Source organism: Struthio camelus, chromosome 2 (genome assembly GCF_040807025.1).
Source record: "Struthio camelus isolate bStrCam1 chromosome 2, bStrCam1.hap1, whole genome shotgun sequence".
NCBI classification, from domain to species: Eukaryota; Metazoa; Chordata; class Aves; order Struthioniformes; family Struthionidae; genus Struthio; species Struthio camelus.
The window spans coordinates 164,393,275-164,416,091 of record NC_090943.1 but is presented as its reverse complement, the minus strand read 5'-3'; the positions used below and the strand labels follow the sequence as shown (position 1 = coordinate 164,416,091).

At 40.5% G+C, this 22,817-nt stretch overlaps 1 protein-coding gene across 1 annotated transcript in view; it reads right to left on the bottom strand.

The window, feature by feature from the left end:
• Positions 1-3,542: 3,542 nt before the first annotated feature.
• Positions 3,543-22,817, bottom strand: part of TG (thyroglobulin) — a 167,560-nt gene continuing 148,285 nt past the window's right edge. Inside the window, exons 46-48 of the mRNA XM_068933768.1 lie at positions 9,904-10,044; positions 8,943-9,133; positions 3,543-3,903 (exon numbers count right to left, since the gene is read on the bottom strand). Coding sequence (XP_068789869.1) covers positions 3,782-3,903; positions 8,943-9,133; positions 9,904-10,044 — 454 coding nt within the window. The 3' untranslated portion in view covers positions 3,543-3,781. The remainder of the gene's footprint in view (positions 3,904-8,942; positions 9,134-9,903; positions 10,045-22,817) is intronic.

Below are 22,817 nucleotides of genomic sequence, written 5' to 3'. Positions count from 1 at the left end.
CTTAAACCATGACATAACTCAGCTCTGCATACTGAAGGTTTCTGATGGCTTTTCTCTTTAAAAGAGTTCAGATGAAATGTCTTAACTGGCATTAGCTTGGTTTGTGCGTGTGTGTGTTCCTAATGTAGTTTCAAAGGATGTTTCACTTTCAATAAATTGTAGGTATTTCCAGCAGGAGGGAGGAAAGCATGCCTCTGTGCATTGTTTCACTACCACGTCACTAAAGTCTTTGGTATTCCAAATTAAAGCACAGTGACCTAAATAGTCTGAGAATGTATTTTTTTTTTTTTTACTCACTAGGAGTTATACCTTACGTGGGAGCAGAGTTTGCCTCTTCATATCACTAAGTCTCCTGACCTTTCTCTCAGTCAACCCAGTTACTCTGTGCTACTTAAGCCTCCTTATTGGATCTGACTGGGTTATTCCTACCAGTGTGGTTCCCCAGGAGGAGCAGTAGCAGAGTCAGGAAGTGAATCAGATGTACATTCAAACACCGGGTCACTTGTGCTGCTGCAAATGTCAGCAGTAACAACATTTTGGGCTTCAAAGATATTTGGTCTTAAGGACCCACAATGGAAGAGGGGACAAACATTTAGATGTATACATGGGAAAGGGATCATGAGACTGCTCTGCTCTGCATCAAAATGAAAAGAAGTTGGTGGGGAGAGGGATTAAAAGAAGTGCAGAGAGAAAACAGGATGAGCAACAGGGACAAATAGGATGCAGAGAGCTGGGGATGGGGTGTTGTGCTTTTGAAGGAGGAAACAAAACAAAGGACTGTAGAAAGAAGCGCAAGGGCTCCTAGGAAACCCATAGAGAGATGGGATGGACTGAAGAGCTGCGTCCAGTGCAATGGGGTGAATTTGGGAGTCAACCACTAATGAAAACAAGACATTTTACAAAATTCCATACTTAAAAAAAGGCTTTTTTACCAAACTGACAGTCAAGCTGAATACCTTAGGAGGGATGACCTAAAAATCTGGTCATACATACATACCTACCAAGTCTACCAGATGGGTAAGACTGTAATTAGGAGGCTATAAGGCCATGTTGTGATAGTTAGCTCAAAATTAAAACCCTTTTCCAAATTACAGAGGCATATCCTGGCTCAAGCTGGAGCTGAGCAGTGAGTGGGGAAACATATATTTGGTTATGCACAAACACGAGTCAACACTGAAGCCTTTTAAATCTGTACTCCGATTACTGGCTGTATGGGCAGCTGGGCTTGCCGGGCATTATATTTCTCAAGGATGCTCAGTTTTGTACATTACATTTCATGCTGTACAATATTGTGGTGCAGAAGAAGTAGCTTCACAGTATTATGAAAGGACCATCAGTGAAGTTTAGCTGAGCATTACTTTACATTTCCTTTTGGAATGTATTGGGGGTTTTTTCTTTTATAATTAGAATTCAAAGATTTAAAAGGCAATTGAGATTAATTACTTCTTGGGGAACTGTCCTGTTTGGAATGACACTACCAAAGCCAGTGCATACATCAGGGAAAGAACTTTTTCATATGCACTTATATTTGTAAATATGCACTTATATAAAATAATAATAATAATAAATATTTAGAATTTACTAGGATTTAAATGCTTTATATACTATATTTAGTACTCTGATGTCCATACAACAGCCTTTTACGGTCTCTTTAACAGAAGTTATGGGACATTGGGTTGATTCATCAAAATTGTTAGTCTCATGGCCCATTTTTCCCTAAAGGGATCATTTGACTCAGTACAACAATACAACTTGACATACAGCTATATTTTCCACAAACAATATCTCATTTAATATCAATATTTCACAGGGATTTGGCTAGTATTCTGGATAATTTGATTTTTTTGAACAATATAGTGCAGGAATGCTAGCTGGGAGAAGGTCCCTTGTGTGTGCAATGAAAGATGGGAGAACCATTATATAGAGCAAAGTGTAGAATGCCTTAGGTAATGTAGCAAAAGTAGAATGCCCTAGGCAATGGTTTAAAGAAGTGACATCATATCTGATGATTAATTAAAATATATATATAACAGATTCACACAATCAGATTGTGTGAATACAATAAAGATTCATCAAACTTTTAGAGTAAAGCTAAGGAGGAAGAGGGTGCTGATACCATGGGTATTAAATGACAGAGCTGGAGAGACTCACTTTTTTAATACAGTTCACTGTTATAAGAATCACAAAATGCTGTAGCTCAGCTCTGAGTCCTCCCAGGGCAGGAGATTTGTACATGACTATGTGGGTATGCGGACACATGTATAATCATACTGGTTATTAATAGAAGGGCTTTTGGCAGGGTGCATTCAGTTTTAAATAGAATCTGTCAGACTTCAATTTCCAGAAGCAGTCTTAAAAGAGGAAAAGGTAAAGCCAGTCTTGGCCAAGGAATCATAACTGCTCTATATATAATTACTGCAAAGAAAGCACACTCTGTTGAGCTATATGATTAAGATCTGGGCTTTTAAAAAGTTCTGAAATCTTCTCTTTTTTTTGTTATGAGTTAGCTTTTGTATATAAAGATAACAATGACAGAAAACATGATTTCATTTCCCCATCTTTGCTTTTTTGTATTTAATTAGTCAACAAGGTTCTGTGTTCTTCTGTTCTTTTTATTGTTTGTTGAACAGGATGAGAGTATAAGAACTAAGAGTTACACACATAGCTTTTCTCCAAGCAAGGTAAAATCTTTGGAAACCTGGATAAATGGCAGACAGCAGTAAATGTTCATTCACTGGCAAAGGTCCCAGGCAGCAGACAAAAACTTATCGGTTATTTTATGAAATCATTTCATCACTGCACAAAAAAATCTATGTCTTACTGAAATCAGTGGGAATTTTGCCACTGGCTTCATGCAGCCTTGATTTCACTCTTTGTTCTCAAGTAGCATGAACATTGGACATTGTCTATTGGACAAATTATTGTGGCCGTATATTGTTCATTAAGGATTATCTGTTGCCAAATGATCCCAGTAGTGGACTAACCACTTAACCCAAACTACCTTCAGAGCTATTAAAGATATTCCATGATGCACTTTTCCTTACGCTTCCCAAACATTTCTGTATCACACCTTCTCTTTGCAAAAAATCAATGCTCCAAGGAGCATTTAACATGCTTATTTAACATATTTTGTATCATCTATGTTTTGCTTTATCCAAACGGTCTCATTCATACTTTCAAAGGTGACCATGAGCAGAATATAGCATGTACATGAGCCTTTCCAACCTCATTTGAACAAACCCAAAGCACACTCGTGAGTCCCTTCAAAGGCCAGTCTTCCTGGATCCAACCCCTCCACACTTTGACACTTTTTCATTCTCTCCAGAATGCAAAGTCATGCTCCCTCTCCTAGTGGCAGCTTGTGACAGGATGAATAAGAAAAAACAACAAATCAGATATGACACCTAGCCAATTCAAGCCTCATCAGCTGAGGGACTTCTCAGAGTTTCAGTGCACGCCTTTTTCTGGCAAGTGGTACTGCAGGCAGTAGTGCAGGTGTCTGGGCGTTTGCAAGAAATAAGTCCAAGTACTTCAGTTTTGGTTTTGCAGTTTTTATTGATACTTCATTTTACAAATTGCAGTTTCTTTTGGCCTAAAACAATAGCGCTTATTTTGTGCTATATTAGCAGTATACTAGAGAGGCATATATCCTTAACCATACTGCTCAAGGTCTACTTTACTTGTTCAGAAAGTACACTAGAGGAAACAACTGTGTTCATCTGGTGTGACATTGCTTCTTGGATGTACAACTGCATGACTAAAGCATCCAATAGCATCCTCTCTATCTGCTGTAAGCCACCCCGTCTCCCACAGGTTGGCTCAGTGTCTCCTGGGAGTTAAGCCTTGCGCTGGGGGCTTCACTAGGACTGTTTTCTGCAGATTTCTCTCCATTACTTGCACTTCCTAAAAAAAATCCAGCATAATTAGGATTAAAATAAATACATCATCTTTGATGCAGCAAGCTAGAAGGTATATATTTTGTCAACGACACTTTAATAAGAGCATTCTTATGCAGCTATAAATGTTCAGGAAGCTATTTTCCTCAGTTTGCAGTCCACTTGCAAACTGCTTTAGGGCAATGGCAGACCACATAATGCTAATTAATAATCATTCTTCCAGCAGGCTTCAAATAACCGTCACTGGAATGCATAACAGTTTGCACCACACCTGTGCAAGACTTATTTTCTTTTTTGTATGAGCTCATGACCCTTACCTAAGAGGCAGGAAGTATGGGGAATATTAATTTTTGTCTGTGTCTGGAATGCATAAAGCCTCGTGTACCCGCCTCTGATCCAGCTCTTCCTCCTTACTCTTTGCCTTTTGTGATTTTAGTCTTTCACCCTATTTCAGAAGTGCAATTGCTTCAACAAGACAATATTGTGCCAAGAAAGTGTACTGAAGGTGTTTGTTTAATGGATCCTAGCCAGAGTGCTCTCAGTGCTGCACAGATGTCCCTCATACTAAAGGAATCTGTTTTCTAGAAGAGATTTCCAAAAAGAAGGTGTGAATAAAATGAGGAAAAGATGAATCCTAACCACAACATTCCTGAATCAGGGTTGACTCAATTCTGAACTATGAACACTGTTGCTTTGTCTGGACTCTTGTGTGGCTACACATGGTGTCTCAAAGCTAATGGAGAACATTTTACCTTTGTTAGCCTTTCAGTTCTCTAAGCCTACAGGTGAGGTCCATTCTAGCTACCGCAGACACACAAAATATGCTTAAACATCTTAATTTAGGCACCTGAGTTAGGCAAGATTTCACTTTGGAGGCACTACAGATATCTCCTTCTCCCCAGTGACAATACTGGCTGCATAAGCACTGCTTTTAGGAGGAATGGTTTAGTTTAGATATCAGTTAGATGACTAAATGATGTGGACTGGATCCTAGTCCACCTGTTCAAGGTGCAGCGTCCTCATCGAGGGATTCACTGTTACAGAGCGCAATCGACTAGCCCACGTAAGGGGAATTTTAGCACTCAAACATGCTGTCTGAATGTCCATAAACATTCTGGATCTCCTGTTTTTGACTGAATTTCAAGTTGTTAACACATTCCCTGGAAAAAGCCATCCACAGCTTTTTCCACAATGGCCACTCTTCTCGTTTCTGGCTTTGATGATCCCCATGGAAACCATCATAATTTAGAATATAAAGCACATACTTGAATTCTCACTGAAAAGCAACCAGCCAAACACCACTTACTAAACCCAGATCTTCTCAAGCACCATCACTTGCATAACTCCCCCCCGCATCTAGGTGAACTGCCCCCCTTCCCAAATGCCTACTTTACAAACTGGTTTGAAATAAAATTTCAACAGGGTTATAAGTCACTTGTAATGAAACAGATTCAGACTTTGTCCCGTGCTTTGCAAAGGCACTGTCAGTAAATACCATGAAGAATCATTGCATTTACGAAGTGACTTTTGTTAAATTATGTTCAGTTATGACCACGGACATTTCAATTATATGCCAAGTACGAATGCTACATTCCATCATTAAATATTATAGTCTGATCACATAATGAAGCAGCTATTTCACCTTGGACAATATTTTTACTTCATGGAAAGAGAGTTACAGGTAACAGTTTAGCTGGATATATATACAACAGCTTCTATATCCAGCAGTGAATAACCTAGAAGATATGCAACTTCAGCTGTCCAAGTGTTTCTGAATATTAGAAGCTTTATTTCAGAAACTGGAATTTAAGAGTTTAGGAGTAACTCAGCTTCCTGTTGGACTGAGACCTAGGGACTAAGACATGGAGACTGCTATGAGCCTTTATTTACCCCTAATTTGACATTTCTAAGTCAAGGAATGTCACATAGCAGCAAATAAAGGAGCAAAAAAAGTTTGTGAAAATCTAGTTGCAGTTAGATTTTTATGATCACTGGTTCATCCAGTTCATCTCCGATTTACTGAAATATATTGATTTTCTTATTTATAAATCGCAGACGATAGGTGAAACTGATATTGATCTGAAGGAAAAGGTAAGATGGACAAAACAGAGCTCATAACAGCTGTTTGAAATCACATCAAAATAACCCCACTACAGCTGTGCACTTGGACATGAAAAGGAGATTGTTTCATTAGGAGTGTGTCTCTTGCAGCCACTCTTGTGAACTCCATCTTCTTCGCATGAGGCGGTAAAGAGTCTAGCATCCCTCCCTTGGATTCCTTGCAACTCAGAATAACTGAGACTCAGTGGTCACAACGGACAGTGAATTACGCAGTCCAAAACACTATCATGAGAATTTGTAATTACACAAAGGCTAAAAAATGCTCTTTTTTCACTAAGTATGTGTTAGATTGGATCTCACAATAGCTGACTGATGAACAGTTCCCCCTCAGGATGGAGTGCCAGGTGCATTAGCCAAAAAAAGCTTGCAGGATTGCTCTCTCATATCTAGAATCCAACATCAAGCAAGGATTCCGCACGACTACCTGGCAGCGCTTCATAACAGACTGAGTCTGAAGCACTCAGAGTGGCAGTGCTTGAGCTCAGCACGGAGGTATAACAAGCCACTCCAGCTTCGGGAAGGTACATCGGCCAACCAGTAACATGGCACAATGCGATTTTTTATTTATTTATTTTTTAAACAATCTGAAGATTTTAATCCTCTTGACTGAACAGTCTTGGACATATCCTATATCTCCACTTGTCCACTCCTGTTGAATGTGATTTTTGGGAAACATGTAAATGACAGACTTATAGTGTTGGACTGAAACTGCTTTGGTGGGAATTTCAGCACCATCTCCTTTCAAAATGAAATTGTTTGAGGGTGTTCAGCCATCAGCACCTGAAATTCATACAGTTCTTCTAGATGAACTGATGGATATTAGGAATCTTTTCTAGAGTGGACCAAGAGTGCTATTAAGAGACCCAAAGCAGAAGTTTCTGTAAGTCTTAAGCCTAATGTCTGGAGCAGAAGTGGGTTGTGTGTGATATCTATTTAAGCAAAAGTCATATGAGAAATTTCAGTATTCCAGGCTAAGACTGAAGACAACTATAGAGGCAAAGTGACAAGCCAGTGTTGCTATGAAATGGAATTTAACAGAAGTGAACTGTGAAACTGCATTGCCATGGTGCTGAGCCCAAGCAAATAATGGCTTGGAGAGCAGGCAGAGTGAACTCACTTCTGCTTGCAGAATAACATGTTGACATATGCCTTCTAAAACCTCTCCTTATTAATCTATAAATCTCATTGTATGGCTTGTTTTCCAACATTTGACTCACTTTTTTTTCCAGCTCTTTCAGTAGATCTCTCTCTTTCTCTCTCTCTCTGTTTTTATACTTAGTCTTAAATTTTTGTTTTTGGCCACTGTTGAGGACAGGATATTTAGCTAGACAGATCTTTGGACTGACCCATGCGTGAACGTTGTGCTTTTATGCCGACTTGAACACTTTTAAACCTCCTCCATCTCAAAAACGGTCTCCTCATGGTAAACATTTTCCCACTTTTTTCCAGGATTCCTATACATGCTGGGTGTAGTCTCTGTCCGTGGTGCTCAGTCAGAAGCCATCCTGCCAGTGCTGTGATTTCAGGTCAGGACGGGATTATATGTCCATAATGCTGTGAGATTAAGTCCTGAAAGTTCTAGAAGGTATACCCAGGACTGTTTAAATATCAGAATAAATGCCTGCAAACCAGAAATGTCTAAATGTCTGAACCAGCAGAAAAACATCAGAAGGAACAAAATGTCTCCTTAGAACTTGAAATACACTGAAGGGTACCAAGGAACTGATGAAAAGGCCTACAGCAAAATCTTCAGTCCACTTTTGGAGAAAGACCCTGAGTACTGATTCAGGCAGTCTCTTGAACAAAAGCACTGATGCTTATGTTTGCATCAGAACGGCCAACCTGATGGTTCTGAGCTCTAAGACATGTAGTCTCATGTCACTTACAGATCAGCTTCAGTCCATTTGAGGTGGTCTGTAAGGCCACCAGGCCTGGGTACCTTGGCATCTTGAAGACTAAACTTCCAGATATGCAAGTCCATACAAAGCAGAAAAGGTCTGGACTATGTCCAGTGTGAAAACGAGTCCTTAGGCATTTTGTAGAACATAAAAAAACAAACAAACAAAAAAAAACAAAAAAAACCCCACCCTTGTAAGCTTAGAGACCTGCAAAGACAGTTCAAAACATTTCAGTCTGCTGAAAAGGGGTAGTTTTGTTTGTTTTTCTTAAGGCTATCAAAATTTATTAACAAAATACACAGATATGAAGGTGAGTTTCTTTGTGTTCAGGTTAAGTGTCCAGGATAGAGCAGCAGATTGAAACTCCAGCAGTGGTGGTCTTACTGCCCTGAGCAGTAAGGAAAAAAATTGAAGGAGTCTCACAACTTCATGGAAATTCATTGAGACAAAGGAGAAACACAAGGAGCATAACAAGCACAGCTATTCAGAAAGTCAAAGAAAAGTATCTAGTGTGAAGTAGAAGCACGCAGCATCCATATTGAGATAAACCTAAAGGAAGAGCCTCAGTTACAACCTTACAGTGGATAAAAGCTTTTGTGCTCCTCCTCGGTCATATGAACCTCAGCACCAGCATTTTACATGCTTTTACTAGGCAAATGAGGCCTGTATAGCTAGTCTTCCAGTTTAGCCAATATCTATATTATGACTGCAAGTAGTAAACAAATGATTGGAATCTATAGCTTCATAATATTTCCTATAATCACTGTGGGAAGATTTCTCTAACTCCAGGACAACAAAACTTTATTACAGACTATCAGCTGTAAAAGAAGGAGGTTTAATGCAACTGTTATTGCATCTTTTTAGTCTTAGGGCAGTCTCAATTATATATCCTGGACAGTGCAAGCTGTTTCATCTGTGAAGAGCATTCTTCCATTCTGGAATAGTAATGTTGATAGGATCACAGATAAAGGGAAACATTAAACAGAGAAATTAGATCTTATTTAATGACAGAAGAGACTCTGCTTACCTGTGGATGCTTTCAGTCGTCTTATATAATCAGACCAAAAGGAACAGTCTCCTTTTTTCAGTCCTTTAAGAGTTGGCAAGGAAACGGTGAACTCCTTGTAGTTATCGCCATCATCGTTTGGCAGGAACTTAGGCCAGGGAGGCATCACTCCAGACATCCTTCTTGAGAAACTATGAGGGTAATTTGGATTTCTAAGGGAAGAGCAGAAATGATTATTAGAAAACAAGGACATAAACAATAAAATGCAGAAGAAGATTGGCTGGGTCAAGATAATGCGTGTTCAGTCTCTCTGACCATTAAGGTTCAAATTCAGCCCTAACTGATAAATTGTTCAGTGTTTCTCACCTAACAGCCACTTATTAGGCTGGTTCACTTCCTAAGGAACACTTGCACAAAGTCTGTGTTGGTACAGGCTCATCAACCACTTTAGCATCTTTGGCTCCAGAGCAACCCAAGGTTCTCCAAAGAGCACAAAAAGTCACAGTACCCACACTAGCTTCTCACAGATACTCTTTGTCTACAGGCACAGCCACAGCACAGTGAAGCTGAGAGTTATTCTCAGGGTAGTTGGAAAAGGGTGCACTATTTCTTCACGTGTTTTCCAGTTTCTCCTGGGAACAAAGGAGACGGCCCCAACAGTTCAGTTTTGGGGCCCTAGAACTAAGCTCTGAAAACAACACCGAGGCCTTGGTAGCCTCCATGTATTTATGTGGTATTTGCAGGTGCTCCACAGAGATAAAATTCCTATTATATCTAGCTAAGCCTCATACTATGAATCTTCAGTATCTACTTGAAAACTTGGCCGTTCCTTTCCAACATCATTGACCAAAGTCCCCTCTGTAGGAGTGTAACTTGCTGGAATAAATAGAGACTACTCGAGCGAAGACAGAATCTGACCTACATTCACTTTACTCCTCCAACCCTCCCCAACCACAGCAGCTGTTAAATGTCACATATTTACCCAGCTTTTACAAAATTGGAGATATACTGCATAATTTGTAAGGAAAGGCTCTTTTCCTCCAGAGTGAATTGTTCTTCGTACTTTGGGTAGAATGGCAGTCCAAACGCATACTGAACATCCGGCAAGAGCTCCAGAGCTGAACTAAAAAATATTTATATAAACATAGTTAAAATCTTCATCGTTTATTTTTTGGGGGGAGAAGGGGAAATAGTTTAATTAAAAGAACATAGTAGAGTTTTAAATAATGAATGACCATTAATCAGATGATTGTGAACTCTGGGGCTTCTTAAATCAGAACATAAAAGAAGTAAAAATAAAGAGAATTTTCCATTAAGTCAGTGAAGGGTCCTTCGCAATTTTTACAAGTGGGAATTGTGGAAGGCAACAGGGCAGATCTGCTGAATTAACCGGACAGATAAGAAACAGTGATAACGGAAAAAAGCCGCTTAGTTATTGCTTACATGACTATTGAGTTTTTCATAGGTTCTCACTAAGATGAAATTCAGAAAGGATGAACGGAAGCAAGTAGTGATGTGGAATATGGCAGCCGTGCCAGAAGGTTAATTATGGTTTATTTCAGCGACTTGGAATAAAATCCTGGCCCTTCTTGAAGGCAACTGGAGTTTTTCCATTAACTTCAGTGGGGCCAGGATTCTACCCCAAGTCTTTGGATAAGGCTAGATGTAATAGGAGATGTTTATAAAGATTCTCTTAGACATAGTTTCAATCTAATTTATTTTTTGGCTAAGTGGTTTTGCTTCCCGCAGTGTGTTCTCCCCTAGTTTTGTACGGCAGTCAAATCAAAGCAGGCTTGAGAAAATTGCTTAGAACAGATTTAAGAAAGAATGATCGTTGTTTACACCTATAAAACATTTAACATATATAATAAGAAATATTTCAACAATTCAGGAACAAGATTGGTCAGGCAAGACAACCACCCTTGTGGGACCCAGCAGTGAAGGTTACATTAATTAAAATGTCAAAGTTCCTAACATATCAAAGTCCTGCAGAAAAACAGGTTAAGCAGCAGGTATCATCTACTAATCAAAATATAATGAAACTGTGCTCAACACACAGCTTTGCATCACAGCTCAGAATAAGACATTTCTGGTCCAATTGCGTTTTATGTATCCCTTATTCAGATAAAGGTCCTACTGACTTGGTTAAATGCTAGTAACGTCAAGGCAGACAGCAAGAGGGGACCTGGGAGAAGGAGCACTTCGCCTTTGAGGGAGGGACAAACAAATCCCAGATCCACTCCGCCAGATTTCATCTTCAGAGCCTGAAAAGGTTGTTGCTGAAAGGTGGCACAACTGAAACTCTTTTATCTTCAGACATGAAATGCAGCAGCACTGATATAACCCAGATGCTGCCTATAATTGAACAAGGCTTATATTCCAAATCATCATGGGCAGGTGGAATGAAAGCAAGATGACTCCTTTACATTTTAGGAGTGGTGGCACTACCCTCTCTCCAAATCCTCCGTTTTGAGAAACAAACACACTGCCTTCTAAATGAAATACATCTTTGGTTGTATTTTCCTTAGTCTTATCATAATACCTTAGTAATACTTTGCATCTGGAAAGTGAATTATTCACAGATTATTCACCATAAAAATGTAGAACTGAAACAAGATTAAAGCATATTTTTCTTCCCCAAATGTTTATATAAGGATTAAGCAAGATCATAGTTTAATAATTTTGCTTTAAAAATAATTTGCTTGGCCCAGAACATTACAGCAATGTTTGGTGTAAGTATTGTAGCAAAAGTACTATACACTTAAAGGAGCTATTACCTTTTCAAAATAGAGTCACTCTGGAGTAGAATAGATGACATAAAATTACTTAAGATGCAGTGAAGGACAAATGTACTCATTTAAAGAAGTTACAGTAGGACTGAATTTGGCTGTGAGGGCTTATCCCAAGATGAGACTGTGCTCTCAGCCCTTGTGTTTCTAGAGGTGAAATCGGATACGTTCACAGCCCAAACTAAAATTCAGCCAACTCCTAAAATGAGATCTCATTAGGATTGAAATTATTCATACAAATGCAATAGGTTTGGAAAGAGGCAAAAAGTGGAACGAAATGTTATAATTTTATGGGCTGCTTTCAATATTTCTGGCTGATGGTACCACACCCTGGCCAGTGAGTATCAGTAGTAAGAGGATGAAGTGAAGAGATGCACAAATGTGCGCACAGATCAGCAGTAAAGACAACTGCAAAAGATCTAGATGACAGCCAGAGGGAAAACATCGGGGAACTTTTCTTTCTTTTCCTTCAGGCTCTGACCATCATGCAGTACTGCCAGAGAGGACTGCAAAGTGGCTAGAAATTCCCAAACCAGGATTCTGGAGTCTTTTGGGAGCAGTGAAGAGACAGAGCCCATAGCTCATGGTAGCGCCACGTAGTGGCACTGTTTGCACTGGAAGGAAAGCAGGGTGGGAGAAAGAGGGGAGCGACAGAGAAGCAGGTAAGCTTCGCTGTTGTACCCTGCTTGGTTCTGCATGGAGGGTTTTTTCTATGCTGAGCTGCTCCCCACCGCACTCCCGATACCCCAGAGTGCAATGTAAGCAAGCACTTCATCAGTGTCAGCTCTACATGGGGAAATGCAGAGCCCAACAACTTCTGGGGCTTTAGAGGACAGTTTGATAAAAGGGAGGACCGCAGAGATGATAACGACTGCATAGATTTTGTGCGTATGTTTTTTTTTTTTTTTAATAGGAAGAGAAAATAACATTGACTAACTTCCCCTAAAGAAGTTCCTTTTCAAGCAATAGACCTGTAACATTAATAAAACTGGTGAATGCAGTTACATGTAAGGATTAAATCATGGCTCCAGCGACTTCACGGGGCTGGACTTCATGTAAGGGTACTGTTTCAAATCTTCCATGCATATTATTTTTTAATTTAGGATGTCAACATTTTTGGTAAACTAAGCCATAGAGCAGCTAAGAGCCAGATCCTACCGTTTCACTCACATTAAGGGAGCTCAGCTTGAAGACAACTTAGTACTTGATTTCAGAGGGAGTAGTTATCAATTGTACAAAAAAAAAAAAAGTGGGAAAATCAGAAATTTCATGGAATTCATAGCCCAAAATTTAACTGCAGATCCTGAACTATCACTTACTGAGAATTTTCAGTATACAATGCCAATATCTTTAATTTGAAAGGTACTGGTATTTTCCTTATCCCTAAAATGGAATTACCATTTAAAATGTTTCCAAGAAAAACAGAGAGAAGGGGATTTCTTACCCATTAGATACTCAACTTCTTTCTCTCTAGAACTATGGTTCCTTTTGCATACAAAAAGAAACTGCCACTACAATGACTAGAGAAAAGAGAGAGTCTTTAGTCTTTCTTTAGAGAGAGACTAAAAGATGAGAAGCTCAGCATTTAGAACAAACACCCAGGTTACGGTTGATTTGGTTCAAATTCGTGCTCCAAATTAAACAAAGCATAGATATAAACCTAGATTTCCCACAGTCAGAGTTAATGTCTTAACCACAAACTTTTGGAACACTAAAAAAAAAGTCACAGTTTTTGTTTGCTAAATGGAATTGTTATTACTGATTACCATGGCACTCAAAACAAGAGAAAACGATCTGACAGACCACCATGCTATTCTACATTAGAACTAAATGCATAATTTGCAGCAGGGACTGCAGAGACCTCACATTGTGATTCACAATATATTAAGACATAGATCTTATTCTGAACTTTGTCCTTGTTCTAGATCTGGCTAATTATTTCATACTGGAAATTCACTGACGATTAATGACAGACTATGGTCTGATGCTTATCTCTCTCTTTTTTTTTTTTTTTAATTGTTGTTTATAAACCTTATAAACCTGTTTATAAACCTTCCCATGATCAAACAGTCTTAAATGATCTCAAAGCCTTTTGAGTCACGGTTTCTTCTATTTTTAGTTTGTTTAATGCAATTTTGGGGTAAAAAAAAAATCCATCATGCATGGATACAAGCCAGTGGAAATTAACATCATAATTCAAAGGCCACCCTATACAATATGAAAATACCTAACTGCCCACTACTATCCAATCATTTAATTTTTTAAAATAACAAGATAAACATAACTCTTGCCAGAGTTAAGCTAGAGCTACCAGCAGACTAGTGGAGTTAGAAAAGGCAAGGTGAAGAAGAATCAGTCTAAACCATTAGTGAGCATACCAAATAGATGTTTACGTGCCACTGTCTTTTTAGTTGTATTGATCAAGGATGATAAATTTCTTCGTCCTCATAAAGTACAGACAACTATTAATAGAATGTTTTTCCAAAATATATGCTTTAGAACAGGAAACACGTGTATAGCCACATGTTTCCATATTTTTGTGCTTTTAAATTTTTTACTAATAACTAAAACCACAAAAATGGAAATTTAATCCTAGTAAAGAATCTGACACCACAGCTTAGCACTCAGTGTGTGGGAGGAATTTAGCTGATATTTTCACTCCAAAATTCATACCATCTTCATCTATACAAACAATTTTGGTCTTTTTTTTTTTTTCCTCATACTCCTTTATATACTGTTGAATACATTCATTATACTGCCATTTTCACGACATAAACATTCCTTTTTTTCCCAAGGTGTACTGTTTTCGGCTTCTACTTTGAAAAAAAAAAAATGACGTCTTTAAAACAAATGCAGACTAGCAGCCATATTTTTCAAGCCACAGCTTGCAAACCCCTGGCTCTCATATGGTCTTCTGGTTACCCCAGCTTTGACTAGAGATGTCAGCCAAAAAACTCCTTGTTCTCTGTGATATCAAGCCTGGGCTCTACCTAGAACTAGGCATGGCCAAGCAACAACAACAACAACAACAACAACAACAACAACAACAGTATACAACTTTAGAGGTTCCAGTTACCAGCCCCACCACATTGAGGACATGGGTGGTGTTAGCCATAACTGCTCTACAGGGCAGTTCCTTCCTTCTTTGATGACTGCACAACCCTTTCATTTCAGTTAAAACATTGCAACTCATACTTCAGAAGGCAAAAATACTCATTTTTTTCAGTTACACTCCTTGTCTGAGAAGTGTAAAAGAAACAGTACGTTCAAACTCACATTACTCACTGAACTCGGCAGATGCTAGTGACCTGCAACAGATTTGTGAGATAAGAAAATCGTTGATCCTTTACATTTAAACTTTTATGAGCATTACTGTGCTCACTCTAACTAAGGCTGCGAAAGAGCTGGTAGTAGAGATGGGATCAAGGTTTAGTTTTGGGTTCTCCGCCTCATATTCAAGACCCCGTTCAACATCTCATAGGCAAGGATAGGCCTATCACTATGTAACTAGGAAGACAAAATAAAACATCTATCCATCATCATTTAGCTATGACAAGAAGATATTATTCACACAGTGACCGGATTGAAGAGCATGGGCAAAACCCAGGCTCACTGGAGTAGGTGATAAAACTCCTGCTGATTGCAGTGGGGGTACGATTTCATCACATCTCTCCCCCTAAAGAACAGGTATATGATTTGTACATAAAAAAGCCACATATCTGCCTGATCTTATAGCCCCTTTTTGCTTTCATTTTCAATACATAAATTTAAAATTAATTTTAACAAGAAATGTTGAAAATAACAATGTGGTTATTTGCACACGTCTAAATTCTTCACATTAATACCAGTAGATTTGCAGAGTGGGATCAAGTATCGAAGGCTATTAACAGGCACCACATCAGCAGCGTTATGGTAGAGCAGCAGCCTTGCAACACTACAATGCACTTTGCATGGACTATGACATTCATTTTGATGATAAGTAAAAATATATATAAAATATATATATATAAACATACATCTTAGGAAAGTAAAGAGGACATGATTACAGGGAGGAAAAAAAAACAAAGGAATGACTAGATATTTACAGAAACCTAATGAGCCAATATAAGGCCTTGTGTGACCTCTACAGCTCTAGGGATGCGTTTGGTTCATTGCGTCTCCTCACGTTACAAAGTTCTGCCAAACAAATGGGAAAAAGCATTTGAAAAACAGATGAACAATTTTTTTTCTTTCTTCTTTTCATGAAAATCAAAACATATGGAAAAAACTTAACTCCTAATGGGATTAAATTGCCAAGTTTATCCACCTTTGTACCAAAAAAGCCCTATAGATACATTTGACTTGCCAAAGTATCCTAGCATTTTTTTGTGTCCTTTCCACTTGGTTTACTCCCAATACACACGATGTTCTACTTTGTATTATGGCCGTGCCAACTGAAGAAAATAAAACTGAAGTAGCAGACAATAAATTCAAGAACCTGAAAGCTCATATTAACTAGAAAAAAAAAATCACAGATTTTAATGCAGGAAGGAACTACTGTTATCATCTCATCAAAACTCCTAAATAACACAGAATACAGAATATTATCAGGGAATTGCTGCATGAGAAACCTAGCAATAGGCATATTCACACTTGAGTGTATTATTTTTTTGGCAGAAATTCATCCATTCGTTCAGTATGTCTACTCTGGGCCTGACTGAATGGATGAATTTCCTTAAAAATGTGATTTGTCTATCCAAAGCCCAGAGCACCAAGCAAGGTCTCTTTTTGTGCATATCTGCTGGATTACATTTCCTGGGAACGGCCTGCCCATTGCAACAGATGCAAAAAAGTTGCTTTGCATTTTTATGCTACTTTTGGTTAACTTAAAGCTGATTTCTGCTTCTTCTGAGCTTGGTACTTTGCCTTACTACATTTGTGACTTATTTCCAAGATCTGAAAAATCTGCTGAATGATAAAGACCCCTAAACTACTCTGCGGGAAGAAAAAACAAATCATGTAGACCTCAAGCCTTCAGCAGCAGAGAAATTGGCCAAAGACTTGAGAATGGCATGATGTGGCTGAACTAGTGAAAAAGTGTTTTCATAGCTGCAGCACACAATGAAATAGATAAGGCCAGAGGAACGAGAGGCAAGTCTAATAAGAACAATAAAACAACTTTTAGGAGATGAGAGGGAATATAGCTCTACAGAGAAAAGTGACAAGCTTTTGCTGCAGCAAGTGTACACTACATAAGGTGATTAGGGTGGCTGACCAGCTATGGAAGCAACGTTCATCCTATCGTTCTTGTTACCATCTCTCCAGTGCCTCACCTTCCCTTTGTGTTTAGATGAGTTTCTTTAAAGTGCTAAAGTGCTGTCATGGATGACTATGTGCTTTTTAGGAAAGACAGGCCAGGAAGGCAAGGAGGTGGAGTTGCCCTTTATGTGAGGAAGCAACTAGAATGTGTAGAGCTCTGCCTCGGGGTGGATGAAGAGCAAGTGGAGAGCCTATGGGTAAGGATTAAAGGGCAGGGTAACATGGGTGACAATGTTCTGGTTGTTTACTACAGGCCACCAGACCAGGAAGAGGAAGTCGATGAGGCCTTCTACAGACAGCTGGAAGTAGCCTCACGATCACAGGCTCTGGTTCTTATGGGAGACTTCAACCACCCTGACATCTGCTGGGAAGAGAGCACAGCTAGGCACAAACAGTCAAAGAGGTTCCTGCAAAGCATTGATGATAATTTCTTGACGCAGGTGGTGGAGACGCCAACAAGGAGAGGTGTGCTGCTAGACCTTGTACTAACAAACAAAGAAGGTCTAGTTGGAGATGTGGAGGTTGGGGGCAGCCTTGGCTGCAGTGACCATGAGATGGTGGAGCTCAGGATCCTACGAGGAGGAAGCAGGGCAATAAGTAGGATCGCAATGCTGGACTTCAGGAGAGCTGACTCTGGCCGCTTCAGGGACCTACTTAGGGGAATCTCATGGGGTAGGGCCCTAGAAGGAAGAGGGGTCCAAGAAAGCTGGTTAATATTCAATCATCACTTCCTCCAGGCTCAAGAGCAGTGCATCCCTCTGAGTAAGAAGTCGAGCAAAGTGGGCAGGAGACCTGCCTGGATGAGCAAGGAACTCCTGGCAAAACTCCAACAGAAGAAGGAAGTACACAGAATGTGGAAAAGGGGACAGGCCACTTGGGAGGAATACAGGGACGTTGTCAGAGTGTGCAGGGAAGCGACAAGGAAGGCTAAGGCCCAGTTGGAATTAAATCTGGCAAGGGATGCCAAGGACAACAAGAAGGGGTTCTTCAAATACATCAATAGCAAAAGGAAGACTAGGGAAAACATGGGCCCACTGCTGAATGGGGCGGGTGCCCTGATAACAAAGGATCTAGAGAAGGCAGAGTTATTGAATGCTGCCTTTGCTTCAGCTTTCACTGCTAAGGCCAGTCCTCAGGAATTCCAGACCTTGGAGACAAGAGAGGAAGGCTGGAGAAAGGAAGACTCTCCCTTGGTGGAGGAGGATCAGGTTAGAGATCTTTTGTCTAAACTTGGCATGTATAAATCCATGGGCCCCGATGGGATGCACCCACGAGTGCTGAGGGAGCTGGCGGATGTTATCGCTAGGCCACTCTCCATCATCTTTGAAAGGTCCTGGAGATCAGGAGAGGTGCCTGAGGACTGGAAGAAAGCCAATGTCACCCCCGTCTTCAAAAAGGGCAGGAAGAAGGAGGAGCCAGGAAACTACAGGCCTGTCAGCCTCACCTCCATCCCTGGAAAGGTGATGGACCTCATCCTGGAGGTCATCACTAAGCATCTGGAGGACAAGAAGGTGGTCAGGAGTATTCAGCATGGATTCACCAAAGAGAAATCATGCTTGACCAATTTGATAGCCTTCTGTGACGGAATGACTGGCTGGGTAGATGAGGGCAGAGCAGTGGATGTTGTCTTTCTGGACTTCAGCAAGGCTTTGGACACTGTCTCCCATCACATCCTCACAGGAAGTGTGGGTTGGATGAGTGGATGGTGAAGTGGATTGAGAACTGGCTGGATGGCCGAGCTCAGAGGGTTGTGGTCAGTGATGCAGAGTCAAGTTGGAGGCCTGTAGCTAGCGGTGTCCCCCAGAGGTCAGTCCTAGGCCCAGTCTTGTTCAATGTATTCCTCAATGACCTGGAGGAAGGGACAGAGTGCACCCTCAGCAAGTTTGCTGATGATACTAAACTGGGAGGAGAGGCTAACACACCAGAAGACTGTGCTGCCCTTCAGAGGGACCTGGACAGGCTGGAGAGCTGGGCGGAGAGGAACCTCATGGAATTCAACAAAGGCAAGTGCAAGGTCCTGCCCTTGGGGAGGAATAACCCCATGCAGCAGGACAGGCTCGGGGTTGACCTGCTGGAGAGGAGCTTTACGGAAAAGAATCTGAGAGTCCTGGTGGACAACAAGTTGAGCGTTAGCTGGCAACGTGCCCTTGTGGCCAAGAAGGCCAATGGGATCCTGGGGTGCATTAGGCAGAGTGTTGCCAGCAGGTCAAGGGAGGTGATCCTGCCCCTCTCCTCAGCCCTGGGGAGGCCTCACCTGGAGTACTGTGTCCAGTTCTGGGCTCCCCAGGACAAGAGAGACATGGTGCTACTGGAGAGAGTTCAGTGGAGGGCTACAAAGACGATGAGGGGACTGGAGCACCTCTCCTCTGAAGAAAGACTGCAAGAGCTGGGCCTGTTCAGCCCGGAGAAGAGAAGACTGAGGGGGGATCTCATCAATGTCTACAAGTATCTGAAGGGGGGGTGTCGAGAGGATGAGCCCAGTCTCTTCTCCATGGTGCCAAGTGACAGGACAAGAGGCAACGGGCCCAAACTGAAACTCAGGAAGTTGCATCTGAACATGAGGAATAACTTTCCTGTGAGGGTGACAGAGCACTGGCACAGGTTGCCCAGAGAGGTGGTGGAGTCTCCTTCCCTGGAGATATTCAAAACCCGCCTGGGCACGATCCTGGGAAACATGCTCTAGAGGACCCTGCTTGAGCAGGGAGGTTGGACGAGATGATCTCCAGAGGTCCCTTCCAACCTCAGCCATTCTGTGCTGAGGCATAACTTTCCGTCTGCTTCCACAGTACCCTGTTTACATCATGGCCCTCCAACCTACAGGGCTATTGGTGCTGATATAGCACCAACAGCACCAACAACAGTCAAGGGAAGAGCTTCAACTTGACAACATGTGGAAGCCAGATTAGAGAGCCAGAGTAGCCTCCCAGGTATGCTGTTATTACAAAAGCAAAAGTGCACAAAAATCTCCCCTAATTAAAGGGATATTCACGAGAAGTAATACAGTCAGAATCTCCATTATTAGCACAGCATATGTAATAAATAGAAAATGAAAATACCTTGCATAGCTGCATGGGTTTATACACCAACTTTTTGTGTTTTTAATAAATTAGGATTTCTTGCCCTCAGAGTTACAGGAATCATATAATGCCTTACAGAAATATGGCCAGCTATGTGTGCTTTGGCATGGAGCAGTTACTTAACAACTTACAGCAACATAGACAAGAGGGTATAAAGAGCCAGGAAGGAAAGAGGAACCCAATTGAAATGACTCAAAATAGACAGAAATTCATTAATCTTGGGGTAATCTGCCACAGCTGACAAAAACTTTACCATAGCAATTGTCACAAATGTTAATGACTGTAAGATAGGCCCTCATTAAGTCTCAGTTTAGACTCCGTCAATGGCACTAATGATGCTTTGCCACCCAACTGCAGCTGATGATCTGGTCCCCTCAGCGATTAGAACACTGAATTTTATCTATCATCTTTAAGACCACACATTTGGCACCACAGTGGGACTTGGACACTATGCTGAGGCACAGCCACACAGAAATACAAATGAAAGCAGAGCTACTTCATCTATCTTTAACATGAGAAATCACCTAGAGATCTCTTTAGGGTTAACAATGAGAATCTTTGTACAGTTAACAATATTATCCTTGTCAAAACATACTTCTCCTATCACATATTTCTTTACTGTAACTAAAACTATGCTGTAGCCTGCCACACTAATCCTAACCAATGCTGAGCACTCACATTCCTCCCTTGTTGTTTAGAATGACTGTTTACTCCAAGGCCTAAGTGTTCTGAAAAAGAGAGTGAGGAAATGACATCTGGGTTATATATATTTTTGCTGCAGATCATGAATGCAGGAGTTGGCTAAGCATCACACTCCTTACTCAAATAGGAACTGAAGACTAAAGCAGACTCAGCATCATGCCAAACTTGAGAGAAAGCTCCCACGTGGAAGGAGGATATTCGCTTACTCTCTGCAAGTTCCATTTATCTACATTTATCTATTTATCTGTCATGGTTTTATAAGATTTTCCACATATGTTGTGAACATCAATATAGAGTGGGCTGTTTAATCCCAGCCCTGTGTCTATGCATGTCTGCATGGATGTGTGCATACATTTTAGAAACATCCAGCAGTCACACAAACTTTTGTTAATTGACTTGTACTAGAAAAATTCCTCCTTGAGAATAACTTTTTGTCAACTTTGCATCTTTGCAGTTGGGTCTGTCTTTTACTGGCTGACTTCCTCCTCACTCTTGTACATTTTGCTGTGAGTTATTAAGGGACGGCTCCATGTGAAACAAGAGGAAATACCAGTACTTCCACATCTCTGCATTTTTAACTCTCTGTTCCTCTGTTACACATCGGGGAGAAGCAGATAAAGTAGGAGAGATGTGATAGAGCAGAAATCGTAGAATGTATCGCTATCCTGTGTAACAGGCTAATTAGTGAATAGCTATTTCCATAGTCAGAATCTTTTATCTAACAGTAAATAGTCTTCCGTTGCTGTAGTTACCTGAACACAGTATTTTCAATACTCCTGTGAAGTAGAGAAATAATAGTTAATAGTAGCTATTATAGACAAAATATCTTTATCATTAAAAAATTATCTTTATCATATAGGTAACAAACACAAAGAGGGAAAGGCCCATATCCTGTTTAAACTGAGATCTTAAGAAGAATTTAGACACAAAGACCAAAAACTGATTTTTTTTCTCTTACCTTACCCTACGGACATAATGCCATAGATTTTCACAAGATGTTCCTATATCTCAGCAAACGCAAAAGGGCTGAGAAGGTAATTTTCTGATCAGGAGTATCTAGTGAGGTGTTTCTCCAGTTACACTGCACTGATCTAGTATGTGTATTCAGAGAACATCCCATATATATCTATTATGTGCAACACATGGTTGGCTGCTGCACTCATCAACGCACAGAAATGGCTCTTATAGCTAAGAGCTACATACACTGTTACCTCTCAGGAGAGTGCGAGGAGAGATAAGTAACACAAGCACAGGAGAAATCTTTAACAGGACAAGATAAGGAGAGGAAATTCTCACCAATTGAAGGCCTGAAAACCAGTGACTACAAGTTATATGAGTATCATTTTATCTATTTTCAAATAAGATCTTATCGGAGATTACTGGGTCACTACCATTCTCCGGAGCAAGACAAAACTTGCTAGCTAATTTGAGAACATTTCTTTTCATGCAGCTGGATTTTTGGCATACCACAGCCCTGCTCTATTTGGAGCCTTGTAAAAGTCACTTATCTGAGCGCATTGGTAGTCAAACAAAGCGCTGTGAACATTCCCGCTGGAACTGCCGACATAACGGCTCCCCTAGGATTGAGTTCTTCTCAGCTTAAAAGAAAGCGAGTCTGTGTTAATGCAACATAATGGCCTTCATCTGTAACCTAGATCTTGGCTGATTTCTTTCAAACACTTTTTCACTATGCTATCAGGAAGGAAAAAAAAAAAAAAAAGACTCATAGTTTGTAGGTAACTTCACAGTATCGAATGGTGCCCCTAAGAACACACTGTCCCTTCCCTGAGCCCTTCCAAACAGTCTCAGCAGCTCATCTCTTCAGAGAAAGCCTGAGAAAAAGGAGAGAGTCCCACAAATCTTTTTTAGACAGGACAGGAAGCAGTGGCAGCCACTGTTCTCTCATACGGAAACACTTATCAGATACTTCAAATTAAGTGCCTCTTACATGCCTCGCTACCCGAGTGTGCGTAGCTTTAGGATAGGGGTTGCTTTCTCTGCAGTCCCCGATCGCTCTGACTTTGAGAGTA